The sequence below is a fragment of the Ovis canadensis genome, chromosome 1, assembly GCF_042477335.2.
Source record: "Ovis canadensis isolate MfBH-ARS-UI-01 breed Bighorn chromosome 1, ARS-UI_OviCan_v2, whole genome shotgun sequence".
Lineage (NCBI taxonomy): Eukaryota > Metazoa > Chordata > Mammalia > Artiodactyla > Bovidae > Ovis > Ovis canadensis.
In genome coordinates, this window is record NC_091245.1 from 52,226,488 (window position 1) to 52,242,777 (window position 16,290).

The 16,290-nt window shown below is 38.9% G+C and overlaps 1 protein-coding gene across 1 annotated transcript in view; it reads right to left on the reverse strand.

Annotated features, from left to right (window-relative positions):
* The window catches only part of SLC44A5 (solute carrier family 44 member 5), a 450,883-nt gene that overhangs the window by 113,509 nt on the left and 321,084 nt on the right, over window positions 1-16,290 (reverse strand). The window contains exon 4 of the mRNA XM_069594802.1: window positions 7,802-7,875. Within this exon, the coding sequence (XP_069450903.1) occupies window positions 7,802-7,875 (74 nt within the window). The remainder of the gene's footprint in view (window positions 1-7,801; window positions 7,876-16,290) is intronic.

A 16,290-nucleotide genomic window follows, 5' to 3' on the forward strand; every position in this document is an offset into this window, starting at 1 on the left:
TCTTTTAAAAAATCCATCAGCCCCCCTGTGTCTTCTGACTGGAGCATTTAGTTAATTGACATTTAAAGTAATTATTGAAGGTGTGTACTTATAGCCATTTTATTACTTGTTCTCCGGTTGTTTTTAGAGTTATTCTCTGTTCATATTTCTTCATTTTGTTTCTTCTCTTGGGGTTTGATGATTTTCTTTATTAGTATGTGAGCGTTCCATTCCTTTCAACTTTTGTGGAACTATTACAGATTTTTAATTTGTGCTTACTATGTGGTTCATATACGTTGATCAATAATAATATCAACTTGTTTTAAATTGGTAGTCATTTAAGATCAAGTACATTCTAAAATATCAACCTTTTTTTTTCACTCCTCCACCCACATTTTGTGCTTATGATGTCGTATTTTACATCTTATGTTTATCTCTTCAGTTCAGTTCAGTCAGTCATGCCCGACTCTTTGAGGCCCCATGCACTGCAGCATGACAGACCTCCATGTCTATCACCAACTCCCAGAGTTTACGCAAACTCATGTCCATTGAGTCGGTGATGCCATCCAGCCATCTCATTCTTTGTAGTCCCATTCTCCTTCTGCCTTCAATCTTTCCCAGCATCAGGGTCTTTTCAAATGAGTCAGCTCTTTGCCTCAGGTGGCCAAAGAATTGGAATTTCAGCTTCAGCATCAGTCCTTCCAATAAATATTCAGGACTGATTTCATTTAGGATGGACTGGTTGGATCTCCTTGCCATCCAAGGGACTCTTAAGAGCCTTCTCCAACACCACAGCTCAAAAACATCAATTTTTCAGTGCTCAGCTTTCTTTATAGTCCAACTCTGACATCTGTACATGACTACTGGAAAAACCATAGCTTTGACTAGATGGACCTTTGTTGGCAAAGTAACGTCTATGCTTTTTAATATGCTATCTAGGTTGATCATAACTTTTGTTACAAGGAGTAAGCGTCTTTTAATTTCATGGCTGCAATCACCATCTGCAATGATTTTGGAGCCCCCAAAATAAAGTCTGCCACTGTCCATTTTTCCCCATATATTTGCCATGAAGTGAGGGGACCAGATGCCATGATCTTCGTTTTCTGAATGTTGAGTTTTAAGCCAACTTTTTCACTCCCCTCTTTCACTTTCATCAAGAGGCTCTTTAGTTCTTCTTCACTTTCTGCCATAAGGGTGGTGTCATCTGCATATCTGAGGTTATTGATATTTACCTCCCAGGAATCTTGATTCCAGCTTGTGCTTCATCCAGCCCAGCATTTCTCATGATATACTCTGCATATAAGTTAAATAAGCAGGGTGACAATATACAGCATTGATGTACTCCTTTCCCAATTTGGAACCAGTCTGTTGTTCCATGCCCAGTTCTAACTGTGGCTTCTTGACCTACATACAGATATCTCAAGAGGCAGGTCAGGTGTTCTGGCATCCCCATTTCTTTAAGAATTTTCCACAGTTTGTGGTGATCCACACAGTCAAGGATTTGGCATAGTCAATAAAGCAGAAATAGATGTTTTTCTGCAACTCTCTTGCTTTTTTGATGATCTAGTGGATCTTGGCAATTTGATCTCTGGTTCCTCTGCCTTTTCTAAATCCAGCCTGAACAACTGAATGTTTATGGTTCATGTACTGTTGAAGCCTGGCTTGGAGAATTTTGAGCATTTCTTTGCTAGCGTGTGAGATGAGTGCAATTGTGTGATAGTTTGTGCATTCTTTGGCATTGCCTTACTTTGGGATTGAAATGAAAAATGACCTTTTCGAGTCTTGCGGCCACTGCTGAGTTTTCCAAATTTGCTGGCATATTAAGTGCAGCACTTTCACAGAATCATCTTTTAGGGTTTGAAATAGCTCAACTGGAATTCCACTAGCTTTGTTTGTAAGTGATGCTTCCTAAGGCCCACTTGACTTCGCATTCCAGGATGTCTGGCTCTAGGTGAGTGATCATACCATCGTGATTATCTGGGTCATGAAGATCTTTTTTGTATAGTTCTGTGTATTCTTGCTACTTCTTTTTAATGTCTTCTGCTTCTGTTAGGTCCATACCATTTCTGTACTTTATTGTACCCATCTTTGCATGAAATGTTCCTTTGGTATCTATAATTTTCTTGAAGAAATTTCTAGTCTTTCCCATTCTATTGTTTTCCTCTATTTCTTTGCATTGATCACTGAGGAAGCCTTTCTTATCTCTCCTTCCTATTCTTTCAAACTCTGCATTCAAATGGGTATATCTTTCCTTTTCTCCTTTGCCTTTCGCTTCTTTTTTTTTTTTTCTCTCAGCTATTTGTAAGGCCTCCTCAGACAACCATTTTGCCTTTCTGCATTTCTTTTTCTTGGGGATGGTGTTGATCACTGCCCCCTGTACAATGTCACGAACCTCCATCCATAGTTCTTCAGGCATTTTGTCTATCAGATCTGATTCCTTGAATCTATTTGTCACTTCCACTGTATAATGGTAAGGGATTTGATGTAGGTCATACCTGAATGGTCTAGTGGTTTTCCCTACTTTCTTCAATTTATGTCTGAATTTGGCAATAAGGAGTTCATGATCTGATCAACAGTCAGCTCCCAGTCTTGTTTTTGCTGACTGTATAGAGATTCTCCATATTCGGCTGAAAAGAATATACTCAATCTGATTTCAGTGTTGACCATCTGGTGATGTCCGTGTGTAGAGTCTTCCCTTGTGTTGTTGGAAGAGGGTGTTTGCTATGACCAGTGTGTTCCCCTGGCAAAAATCTATTAGCCTTTGCCCTGCTTCATTTTGTACTCCAAGGCCAAATTCATCTCTTAACTGTTTATAATAGTTGCTTTAGAATTATCTGTCTTTTAAACTTCCTATTGGCTTATGTAAGTAGTTGGTCAGCAGTCTTTATTATATATTTACCTTTTCTGGGGATATTTTCTCTTTAAGATTCTTACTTCTTTTCCACTTAGAGAAGAGCCTTTAACATTTCCTTTTTTAAAAATAATAATCTTGCTGGTTAGAGTATTTTATATTGCAGGATTTTCCCTTCAGCACTCTGTACATATCACGCCACTTCCTTCTCACCTGAAAAGTTTCTGTGGAGAAATCAGCTGATAGCCTATAAGAATTCCCTTGCATATGACTCTTGTTTTCTCTTGCTGCCTTTAATATTCTCTCTTACTTTTGACTTCTGCCATTTGAATTATGATATGTCTTGGTGTGGGTCTATTTTAGGTTCATCATGTTTGGGACCCTCTACAAAAGAGTCCAAAATGCAGTACTTGGGTGCAATCTCAAAAATGACAGAATAATCTCAGTTCATTCTAAGACAAACCATTTAAAATCACAGTAATCCAAGTCTATGTCCCAACCACTGATGCTGAAGAACCTGAAGCTGATTGACCAGTTCTATAAATCTACAAGACCTTCTAGAACTAACACCAAAAAAAAAAAAAAAAAAAGCCATCCTTTTCATCATAGGTCCAGGACTGGAATGCAAAAGTAGAAAGTCAAGAGATACCTGGAGCAACAGGCAAGTTTGCACTTAAGAGTACAAAATGAAGTAGAACAAAGGCTAACATAGTTTTGTCAAGAGAACACACTAGTCAGCAAACACCTTCTTCCAACAACACAAGAGATGACTCTAAACATGTACATCACCAAATGGTCAATACCAAAATCAGATTGATTATGTTCTTTGCAGCCGAAGATGGAGAAGGTCTATACAGTCAGTAAAAACAAGACCTGGAGCTAACTGTGGATTAGATTATCAGCTCATCATTGCAAAATTCAGGCTTAAATTGAAGAAAGTAGGGAAATACACTAGGGAATTCAGGTATGATCTAAATCAAATTCCTTATGATTATATAGTGGTAGTGACTAGATAGATTCAAGGGATTAGTTCTGGTAGACAGAGTGCCTGAGGAACTATGGACAGAGGTTTGTAACATTGTACAGGAGGTGGAGACCAAAATCATCCCAAAGAAAAAGAAATGCAAGAAGGCAAAGTGGTTGTCTGAGGGGGCTTTACAAATACCTGTGAAAAGAAGAGAAGTGAAAAGCAAGGGAAAAAGGGAAAGATATACCCAACTACATGAAGAGTTCCAGAGAATAGCAAGGAGAGATATGAAGGCACTCTTAAGTGAACAATGCAAAGAATTAGGAGAAAACAATAGAATGGGAAAGGTAGAGATCTTTCAAGAAAATTGGAGATATTAAGTACACATTTCATGCAGGGATGAGCATGATAAAGAACAGAAATGGCAAGGACCTAACAGAGGCAGCAGAGATTAAGAAGAGGTGTCAAGAATACACAGATGAACTATACAAAAAAGGTCTCAGTGATCCAGATAACCATGATGGTGTCATCACTCACCTGGAGCCAGACACCCTGGAGTGTGAAGTCAAGTGGGCCTTGGGAAGCATTACTACAAACAAAGCTAGTGGAGGTGATGGAATTTCAGCTGAACTATTTCAAATCCTATAAGATGATGCTGTTAAAGTGTTGCACTCAATATGTCAGCAAATTTGGAAAACTCAGCAGTGGCCACAAGACTGGAAAATGTCAGTTTTCATTCCAATCTCAAAGAAGGGCAATGCCAAAGAATGTTCAAACTATCTTACAATTATGCTCATTTCAAGTGCTAGTAAAGTTATGCTCAAAATCCTTCAAGCTAGGTTTCAACAGTATGTGAACAAGAACTTCCAGATGCTCCAGACAACTTTCAGATGGGTTTAGAAAAGGCAGAACAACCAGAGATCAAATTGTTAACATTCACTGGGTCATAGAGAAAGCAAGGGAATTCCAGAAAAACATGCATTTCTTCTTCATTGACTACACTAAAGACTTAGACTGTGTGGATCACAACAAACAGTGAAACATTCCTAAAGAGATAGGAATACCAGACCACCTTACCTGTCTCCTAAGAAGCCTGTATGTGGATTATGAAGCAACTGTTAGAATTAGACATGTAACAATGGGCTGGTTCAAAATTGGGAAAGGAGTACAACAAGGCTATATATTGTCACCCTGTTTATTTAACTTATATATAGTACATCATGCAAATGCTGGGCTGGATGAATTACAAGCTGGATTAAAGATTGCTAGGAGAAATATCTATAACCTCACATGTGCAGATGATACCACTCTAGTGGCAGAAAGTGAAGAGAAACTAAACAGCCCCTTGATGAGGGTGAAAGAGCAGAGTGAAAAAGCTGGCTTGAAACTCAACATTCAAAAAACTAAGATCCAGTGCCATCGCTTCATAGCAAATAAGAGAGGAAAAAGTGGAAGCAGTGATAGATTTTATTTTCTCGGGCTCCAAAATCACTATGGACATGACTGCAGCCATGAAACTAGAGATGGAGGAGTTAGAGCTGGAGCCCAGTGTGAGGCAGGACTTTCTCTCTGCTCAGTGGCTATCAATGTCCAGTCAGGGGTGGGGCCTGAGCCCAAGCTGCTGGAGCTAACACCCTGAGGGTTGGGCCCAAGCCGGTTCTGTTCCCTTTCAGTGTGTTTTCCCCCTCTATCTGCATTGGGACCTTTTCCCTAGAGTAGGGAAGTGCTGAGGCAAGTGGGGCTAGTGAGGGCTGTCTGCTCACACTGTCTGCAGACGGAGGTCCCAGCTATCTCTGACACACTGCCTGGGAAGGCACCTACAAGTGTTTCCTTTTTTCAGCTCAGACACAACCTGATGTGCAAGTCCCCTTTGGTCCCTCAGAGCACATCACTGTCCTCAGCCTCTACCATTCCATTCCCGCCCTTTCATTAAACCACATCACTGGGCTACATGGACACTTGGCACATGATTGAGGACAAGCTGTGGTGGAGCCGCTGCTGTCTGAGACCTGAGACCTACTTGAGATGTATTGCCTGAGTAAGGTCAGTAGTGGCTGCCACCCTCTCACCCAGGGTATGCCCAGGGACTAGGTCAGCTCTGCACACCACAGCTGAGTCTTCTACCCACTCACTGCTGCCCCAGATCCAATGATACATTGTGATGTGAAATGAGAAGGACCAAAGCCTTTGCTCAGCTTTTGCGCATGCCAAGGAGGTTATGGGAAACCCAGTAGCCACTAGAGCATACCTCTCTCCACCCTGCCTCAGGAGCAAGCTAGCATATGAGTGCTCCTCACAGCTGTAGTCCAGGCTTCCCACAGCCATCCTGTTACCCCAGCAGTCCTCAGCCAGCCAAAAGGGCTTGTCTCCTCTGTATAGAAACCCAGGACAGGGGCACTCAATCTGTGGTTCTCATTGCTTATTTCACAGGATGAGTGTCCACTTGTGTGATCTTTCTTGTCCTCTGAGGTCCGCTCCAGGAGCACACGACCTGACCTGATTGCCTTTCTTTCCCCTTCCTACCCAATTATGTGTGTATCTTAACAGCACTGGAGTCTTTCTGCCAGTTTCCAGTGAAAATTGTCCCACATGTACATAATTTTGATGTGTTTGTTGCGGGAGGTGAGCTTCATGTCCTCTTACTCTGCCATACTGATTGATCCCTTTTGGTAGGGTTTTTTTAAAAACAAACAAACAAACAACAACAACAAAAAAAAAACACCAAAGACTCTATTTGTCCTCTTTATTTTCATTTCCATAGAAAAACCTTTAGTTTAACAATGAACCACAGGCTATCTTTCTCTGGTAGGCAAAGACAATAGGACTTCTTATATGCCAATAAACTACTGGGTGAAATACTTAATAATTGTTCCTTCTTTTTAATTTGCTTGTAAAAAGAAAAGGTAATATGTTACTTAGACTTATCTAGGTTCTAATCTTAATTGGTAAATAATAACATGAACCTTGTTCAGTTCAATTACTCAGTCATGTCTGATTCTTTGAGACCCAATGGACTGCAGCACACCAGGCCTCCCTGTCCATCACCAACACCCAGAGCTTGCTCAAACTCATCCACCAAGTTGGTGATGCCATCCAACCATCTCATCTTCTGTCATCCCTTTCCTCCTGCCTTCAGTCTTTCCCAGCATCAAGGTCTTTTCCAATGAGTCAGTTGTTCACATCAGGTGGCAAAAGTATTGGAGCTTCAGCTTCAGCATCAGTCCTTCCAGTGAATATTCAGGTTTGATCTCCTTGCCGTCCAAGGGACTCTCAAGAGTCATCTCCAACACCACAATTCAAAAGCATCAGTTCTTCAGTGTTCAGTTTTCTTTATAGTCCAACTCTCATATCCATACATGATGACTGGAAAAACCATAGCACTGACTAGATGGATCTTTGTCAGCAGAGTAATGTCTCTGCTTTTTAATGTGCAGTCTAGGTCAATCATAGCTTTTCTTCCAAGGAGCAAGTGTCTTTTAATTTCATGGCTGAAATCACCATCTGCAGTGATTTTGGAGCCCAAGAAAATAAAGTCTGTCACTGTTTTCATTGTTTCCCCATCTATTTGCCATGAAGTGATGAGACTGGATGCCATGATCTTAGTTTTCTGAATGTTGAGTTTTAAACCAGCTTTCTCACTCTCCTTTTTCATTTTCATCAGGAGTCCCTAACTCTAATTAGTTAAATAATAATGTGAACCTTATTAGCTGCTTAATAAAATTTCAAAAGCAAAAATGATTAAAAAGCAACTATAAGGGTTTTTCTTTCTTTTGTATAATTTTATCTATCTAAGTAATTTATAGACTTGCCTTTGAATCAACTGCTTTGTGTTTATTTTTCATTGCATCTCCTACCCAGTGAGTCCTGGTGAGGTATACTCCCTCCAGAAAAGACAATAATCAATCAGAAGAAGGATTTTGGAATGATTAATGTTAAAAATGTGACACTGACTTAGTCGCGTAAGTAGTAAAAGTTAAATATCTTCTATACCTGTTCTTACTCACCTGCCAGTCCTAAAAGAATGTAGGCCATAATGAACAGCATGAAGATCATGCAGCACAGCACGTCTGTACAACTCCTAAAGACGAAGAGGAACAATGGATTAAAAGGGCCCCGAGAAGACTCAGGTAGCATCTGTCTTCCTCCCTCTTATGGACTGAACATGTCTCCCCCAAGTCCTTATGTTGAAACCTAACCCCCAGGGTGATGGTATTAGAAGGTGTTAGAAGGTGGGCGGGGCAGGGGGGCAGTGGGAATTAAAAGAGATACGAAATGACTAATGTTTACTGCAAAAATATACATAGGGAGGCATAAGAAAATAACTGAGCTTCCCTGGTGGCTCAGATGGTAAAGAATCTGCCTGCAATGCAAGTCACCTGGGTTTGATCCCTGGGTCAGGAATATTTCCTGGAGAAGGAAATGGCAACCCACTCCATTATTCTTGCCTGAAAAGTCCCTTGGGCAGAGGAGCCTGGCAGACTACAATCCATGGGGTTTCAAAGAGTCAGACACAACTGAGTGACTGAACACACAAAAGATAATAACAACAGTGATATGCCTTTTTATACTTAATAATTCTAAAAGGTAGATCAGATGTATTTCTACAATCAAAGATTTAAACAGCAGAGAGCGGTTATAGTTTTGTGATTAAAGAAGTTCCTCCAAAGCTGTTAGCATTTATTCTCTTGATTCTTTATTTGTAAATTTTTTTAGAAGTTATAATATACTAACATCAAAAAATTCTTTTATTTGAAATTGTAATTTAAACTATTTGATTTTATAATTTTCTCCTTCATGCTTCCCAGTACATGAAATAATAATTTTAAAAGAAATAGCCATTTCCATTCCTCTCTCTCCATTATCTTTCTACATGCACATATAAAGGGTACTCTGATTAAATAAAGGATTGACTACATAAGCTTTCTATGAGGAACAGACTTGCAACTATTCAAAAAACAATGTCTATAATGCATTACAGAATGAAATGCTCTAAACTGTAATTTTTCAGCTATTCTGTAAGCTGGATATTGTGAAATGAGATTTAGAGAAAATTTGGCTTAGAGAGCCATGGTAATTTTCTAAGGGATCACAAGTCAAACCAGTATTCAGTAGGTAAACTCAGGTCATCTAAAGTATCTCCTATTTCCAAAATTAAATTTTGTTCAGCTTGTAAGGAGTCTAGAAAGTCAAAACTTGTCTTAAAAGTAAGAAAAAAATACAATCATTATTGAAACTTAATGAAGAATCTATTAGGAAAGAGACAGATCAATGTATTTGACAAGATTAAAAGATGCACATGAGAATTTTCATAACAAAAACTTCTTGTTCTAGAGGTTAGATGGATATGTTCCAATCTTTTAGCACAGACAGGCTGAAGTTACATTCTATTTTTAGTGGTGGTAATAGCAATAATAATGAATAATAACTGTACAGGAACAGACACAGTAATACCTTGTATATTGATAAAGCCCTGTTATGCTTTTACTGCTTTCACGTACATAAGTTTGTGAGTTTCCTACCTTTGGGTTTTTCAGGGTAGTGAGGTAAGTTGCCTTCTATAAGGTCCACGAAGCACAGGCAGACAAACATCTAAGTCTCCTATGCCCATACTTTTCACTTAGTGGTTATTCTAATATGATTACAACTTTCTAGAAAGATTCCAATTAGACATATTGAAAACTCCACACACATCCTTATTACACCACCTCATCACAGGAAATGGATCCATCATAGGGAAAGCTAATCATGGTCAATTCAGAAACAAACCATGACTTGTTTAAATCCAATTTCAACCCAGGAATTTAAAATTTCACTGAGACTGAAGAACTATGAAAATAATAAAAAGAGAAAAAAAAGATAATCTAGATTTCTTTGTTTAACAATCATTGAAGGCAAAACCTGCTAGAGGGTGAGGAAAGGATCTGGTTTATTTGCATTTTGACACATTTTGACACTTAAGATCAGTTCTCATCCTGTCAGGGCAGTTGCTAAATAGTATGACACCTGAGAAGGACTGCCTGCAGGCAAAGAACTAAGGAAGAGAAAACTAGAACACTGATAAGCTTTTATTAGAAATCCTGAAGTTGTCAAAGCCTTCGAGTGTAATCATAACTACCAAGGAGAGAGGGATATAGTCAGAAGCACCAGCCAGGTTGGCCAGTGTGCTGTAATATTATATGTATGATATGTTTGCATCTACAGGGTTATATCATGGATAATACACATTATAACACATGCTTACAATGGCTATAATTATATAGCATTATAATGTTTTCTATTTCTATTATGTAGTCAGCACAGGAAGAGGTAAACATCCTGGGAAGATGAGTAAAAGAAACTTAGCAATTAAAAAAGATACGGCACAAGGAAAGAAGCAGAGCCCAAAAGGAAATTTTTAAGAAATAGAACCCACAGTGCTCGGCTACTGGTCCTGATGAATGGTATCAATCAGAGTTTTGCTCTATAGGAGGTTTTCTAACAACAACAACAAGGGGGATTTGTACTACGATTTCTCTTTCTTTCTTGTACCAAGAACATGCCGTAGCACCAGGGGCTACTGCGCACCCACACAACTGCTCTCTATCCACTCTAGCAGCCTAGTCTCTCACCAGAGAGGGATAACGTTTCTCAGCAATTCACACCCGGAGATGTCTGGGGATTCTATTCTGGGACCAGGCAGGATAATGTATTCAAATCTACTTTCCTTTTCTGGACCATTGTTTTAGAGAAACAGCAGACCATACCACACACCATGGCCAGACTGGTTAATTTCATAGTATCTAAACGTGGAAGAACATTAAACAAAGTGGAAGAGTTTGAAGAATTCAAGAGTTTCAAAAAGTAGGAAAGTTTTTCCAAATTAAAAATTCTTATTTCTGAATTTGTTCCTCTAGTGATTTCATTCCCTTTGTTGTTTAATTTTTTTTCTTTTAAAATGAAGTGCGTGTGTGTGTTTGTGTGTGGTGTGTGTGAAACATCTATTTCTTTCCACTTATTTCTCTCCATATTCCCTGCTGGAAAAAAGTCACTACTTAGAAAATTATTGGAAAATTGAATATAAAAAATATAAAATATAGCTTGGGTACCATTTTGGGAGTCAGCAACACAGCAGAAGCTTAATTCAAATTTTAGAAGTTATAAAGTGTCATTATTGTTTCTTTCTTTGATTTCAAGGCATCTTTACAATCCCAAATGCTCTGTGGAAAATGAGTTGTTTTTTTTTTTTTTAATCAAGTACTTAGTTTGGATAATTTTGAAGACTCTTAAGATAGGCATTGAAGTAACTAGGTGATACAAGCTTGTGGATTAAAATCATTCTGAATCATATTCTAGCTAGAGGTCTGTCATAGCTGTGCATTTTCCTCAGTTGGGTTCACTTTTACTTTTATAGTAAGTATAAACTAAGGACCAGTGTACTAATCTAAAAATGGATTGCATCCCACTGGATCCTAGAGGAAAGACAGAAAGAATAGTTTATAGAGAAATATATCAAATCCCTTATGATTATACAGTGGAAGTGAGAAATAGATTTAAGGGCCTAGATCTGATAGATAGAGTGCCTGATGAACTATGGAATGAGGTTTGTGACATTGTACAGGAGACAAGGATCAAGACCATTCCCATGGAAAAGAAATGCGAAAAAGCAAAATGGCTGTCTGGGGAGGCCTTACAAATAGCTGTGAAAAGAAGAGAAGTGAAAAGCAAAGGAGAAAAGGAAAGATATAAGCATCTGAATGCAAAGTTCCAAAGAATAGCAAGAAGAGATAAGAAAGCCTTATTCAGTGATCAATGCAAAGAAATAGAGGAAGAGAACAGAATGGGAAAGACTAGAGATCTCTTCAAGAAAATCAGAGATACCAAGGAAACATTTCATGCAAAGATGGGCTCAATAAAGGAAAGAAATGGTCTGGACCTAACAGAAGCAGAAGATATTAAGAAGAGGTGGCAAGAATACATAGAAGAACTGTACAAAAAAGATCTTCACAACCAAGATAATCATGATGGTGTGATCACTCATCTAGAGCCAGACATTCTGGAAAGTGAAGTCAAGTGGGCCTTAGAAAGCATCACTACGAACAAAGCTAGTGGAGGTGATGGAATTCCAGTTGAGCTATTTCAAATCCTGAAAGATGATGCTGTGAAAGTGCTGCACTCAATATGCCAGCAAATTTGGAAAACTCAGCAGTGGCCACAAGACTGGAAAAGGCCAGTTTTCATTCCAATCCCAAAGAAAGGCAATGCCAAAGAATGCTCAAACTACCGCACAATTGCATTCATCTCACACGCTAGTAAAGTAATGCTCAACATTCTCCAAGCCAGGCTTCAGCAATACGTGAACCGTGAACTTCCTGATGTTCAAGCTGGTTTTAGAAAAGGCAGAGGAACCAGAGATCAAATTGCCAACATCCGCTGGATCATGGAAAAAGCAAGAGAGTTCCAGAAAAACATCTAAATCTGCTTTATTGACTATGCCAAAGCCTTTGACTGTGTGGATCACAATAAACTGTGGAAAATTCTTCAAGAGATGGGAATACCAGACCACCTGACCTGCCTCTTGAGAAAACTGTATGCAGGTCAGGAAGCAACAATTAGAACTGGACATGGAACAACAGACTGGTTCCAAATAGGAAAAGGAGTACGTCAAGGTTGTATATTGTCACCCTGCTTATTTAACTTATATGCAGAGTACATCATGAGAAACGCTGGACTGGAAGAAACACAGGCTGGAATCAGGATTGCCAGGAGAAATATCAGTAACCTCAGATATGCAGACGACACCACCCTTATGGCAGAAAGTGAAGAAGAACTAAAGAGACTCTTGATGAAAGTGGAAGTGGAGAGTGAAGAAGTTGGCTTAGAGCTCAACATTCAGAAAACGAAGATCATGGCATCCGGTCCCATCACTTCATGGGAAATAGATGGGGAAACAGTGTCAGACTTTACTTTGGGGGGTCCAAAATCACTGCAGATGGTGACTGCAGCCATGAAATTAAAAGATATTTACTCCTTGGAAGAAAAGTTATGACCAACCTAGATAGCATATTCAAAACCAGAGACATTACTTTGTTGACTAAGGTCCGTCTAGTCAAGGCTATGGTTTTTCCAGTGGTCATGTATGGATGTGAGAGTTGGAATGTGAAGAAAGCTGAGCACTGAAGAATTGATCCTTTTGAACTGTGGAGTTAGAGAAGACTCTTGGGAGTCCCTTGGACTGCAAGGAGATCCAACCAATCCATTCTGAAGGAGATCAGCCCTGGGATTTCTTTGGAAGGAATGATGCTAATGCTGAAACTCCAGTACTTTGGCCACCTCATGTGAAGTGTTGACTCATTAGAAAAGAGTCTGATGCTGGGAGGGATTGGGGGCGGGAGGAGAAGGGGATGACAGAGGATGAGATGGCTGGATGGCATCACTGACTCGATGGATGTGAGTCTGAGTAAACTCCGGGAGTTGGTGATGGACAGGGAGGCCTGGCGTGCTGTAATTCATGGGGTCACAAAGCGTCAGACACGACTGAACGACTGAACTGAACTGAACTGATACCTCAGTCCTCTCCCTTACCCTCCTTCTAAATCAAAGTCCAATTTGAAAAAAAAAAAAAAAAAAACCAAGTTGCTCACACTCAGAGTTTTTCAAAATACTCCTGGCATAAAAGTATTTTCAAAAGTTAAACTACAGATGTACCATTGCTAATTTATATGTATTTTTCCAAATTACAGTAAGAATAGGATCCCAGTCCTATACTCATTTGTAGACCTCCCTTTCCTTCCTAATTGTAACCTTCAAGTATAGAATGCCTATAGTCACCTCAACTTAAACTCTTGGGCATTTCCTTTGAGTTTCTCTTTTTCTTAGATGATCTTTTATTTTATATCAATTAGTAAGTTCTCTTCTCTCTGATGTGTCTTTCATTGACACCTTCCTTTCTATTCCTGTTGCCTGGATTCAGTCCACGTTCTCTCATTCTCTCTTCTAACTGATGCTGTGGTCCCTTTCTTGGGCTCCTGCATGTAGTCTCTGCCTGATCCAATTCATTCTGCACATCATTGACATTACTGAGAACAAACAAAGTCACTTTATTATTTTAAAAATTCAATGTTTCTCCACTACTAGTTTAATAATTTCTAAATGTCTTAGCTTTATGTTTAAGAAAATACAATTTCAATCCTACTTCAAGGCCCAGACTACCTTTCTAGTTTTTCTCCCCCTATTCATCTCCTGTGCTTCAACCAACCTGGACTTTTTCATTCACTGCATACCTAATCAGTTCTCTCTTGACAACATTCAAGGTTCTCTCCTCCTGGTTGCTTTGACTCATTCTACTAGGATACAATATATCCCAATTTGCATGAAATAGCCAGGATTTATACCTATTATCCTAGAATAACAATCAACAATGCTCATTTTTACTATCAAAAGCACTCCAGTCTGGATCTCTACCCAATCTACTAAAATCCCATTCTTCATATAGTGGGATCCCTTTCATTTTCTGGGGCTGAATAACATTCCATTGTATGTATATGCCATACTTTTTTATCCCATTCATCTGTCAATGAACATTTAATTATTTCTATATCTTGACTATTGTGAGTTATGTTGCAGTGAACATGCAGATACCTATTTGAGACCCTGATTTCAGTTCTTTTGAACAACATGCAGTGAACTTGCAGATATACATTTGAGGTTCTGATTTCAACTCTTTTGGATAACATGAATAAACCTAGAGGACAGGACCTTATGCTAAGTGAAATAAGCCAACCACAGAGAAAAATAACTGTAGAATTCCACTAGTTTGAGATATCTAAAATAGTCAGATTCATAGAAACAGACTCCAGGTGATCTTCCCAATCCAAGGATCAAACCCACATCTACTGAGTTTCCTGCACTGCAGGTGGATTCTTTACTGGTGAGCCATAAGGGAAGCTGATTATAATCTAGATGGGGGTGCAAACTACAGCCCATGGGTTGAATTTGGCCTGCAGCCTGCTTTTGTATAGCTTTTTGTGAGCTAAGAATGGTTTTTACTTTTAAAAAATAGTTTGAAAAATAAGGAATATTTTTTGATATAAGAATTATACAAAATTCAAATCTCAGTGTCCATAAATACAGACTTTTGGAAAATAGCTACATGCATTTACATATATACAGTCTATGCCTACTTTGGTCCCACAATGGCTGAGTAGTCACAACAGAAACCATCTGGCCTGCACAGCCTAAAAATTACTACCTAGATTTTTATAGAAAAGGTTTGCTGACCTCTGATCTAGACCATAATGTCCTTTTATGGCAGCAGTTAAGCACAGAGTGTTGTGTGCTACAGACAAATTGTAATCTATGTCCTATGAATGATTAGTAAGACACACCCATAACTGACAGGCTAATACATCATAAGCAGGCTCTGGTAAAACTCAAAGTGCTGTATTTCAAATTTCAGATCTTCTTTTCTGGAAGGGGATAAGGATATGTTATCTAAGGATTTAATCTTGGGGTTAAGCTTAAGTCCAGACATTTCAAATTCCAATAAAATAAATCATAAAAAATTAAATTCAGAGGTAATAAGAGAGTTTTGTTTCTTAAGTTTACATTTCAGTACACTAGTTCTTCTTTCCTACAACTGTCATTCTGCCTCTTTTTTTCAGGGACAGCCTTCTATCTTCATTCAGAAACTGATTCATTTACCAGTTTTCTTTGTGACAGCTGAAATTTCAGTGATATCAACCATCCTGAAAGGTCGTTAATATCAAGCATTAGAGCAAGAATGGAGGTCTTAAAAGTCATTTTTCTCTGACAGATCATCCATTCATGCCTAATGAGTCAGTTTAGGCCACTGCCCATGAATTCATCTGATGATCACCTCTTATTTGAAAGTTCTTGGTGTCACCTGAGTACATCTGTCTATGACATAGCTGCATTGATAATACAGTTCAGAAGCACTTCTCTGTGGTTCGCTTGGCACCTGCATGATGCCATTAAGTCATCCGTTACCTCTCAGTTTCTTACTGCAGAAGTCTGTTCCAGAAAATTGAATGGTTGCTTCACTTCCCAGAGGCTTTATTAAAAGACAGTTAATTTGGGGGCCATTCTCTAAGCTCCACTGAGATACTTGGCAAACTGCAGAATGTGGCTTGAGTTAAATCAAGCTAGATGATGCTTAGTCAGCAGACTCAAAACATTTGGGAGCTATGTGAGGTACACTTCTGTGTAAGTTAAAAAATTCTTCTATTCTTCTACTCAACTATTAATGGAGAATCTGGTGATTAGTGATAAGAGCATTTTCTAAGAGTTGTGTTTGAAGGAGTTAACTGTAACCTTCCCCTTTCCCTCCAGCTTCTCTTTTTTTCCCCAGACATACTGTCTAAAAGTTCTCTACTGTTCTATTCCCACAGCTTTAGAAAATACCATATATACCATTTGGGGGTGTGTGTGAAAGTTGAGGTTTTAGAAATAAGCAAATTACACCAGCCATTTCTACAAGTATGATAAAAGGTTAAAA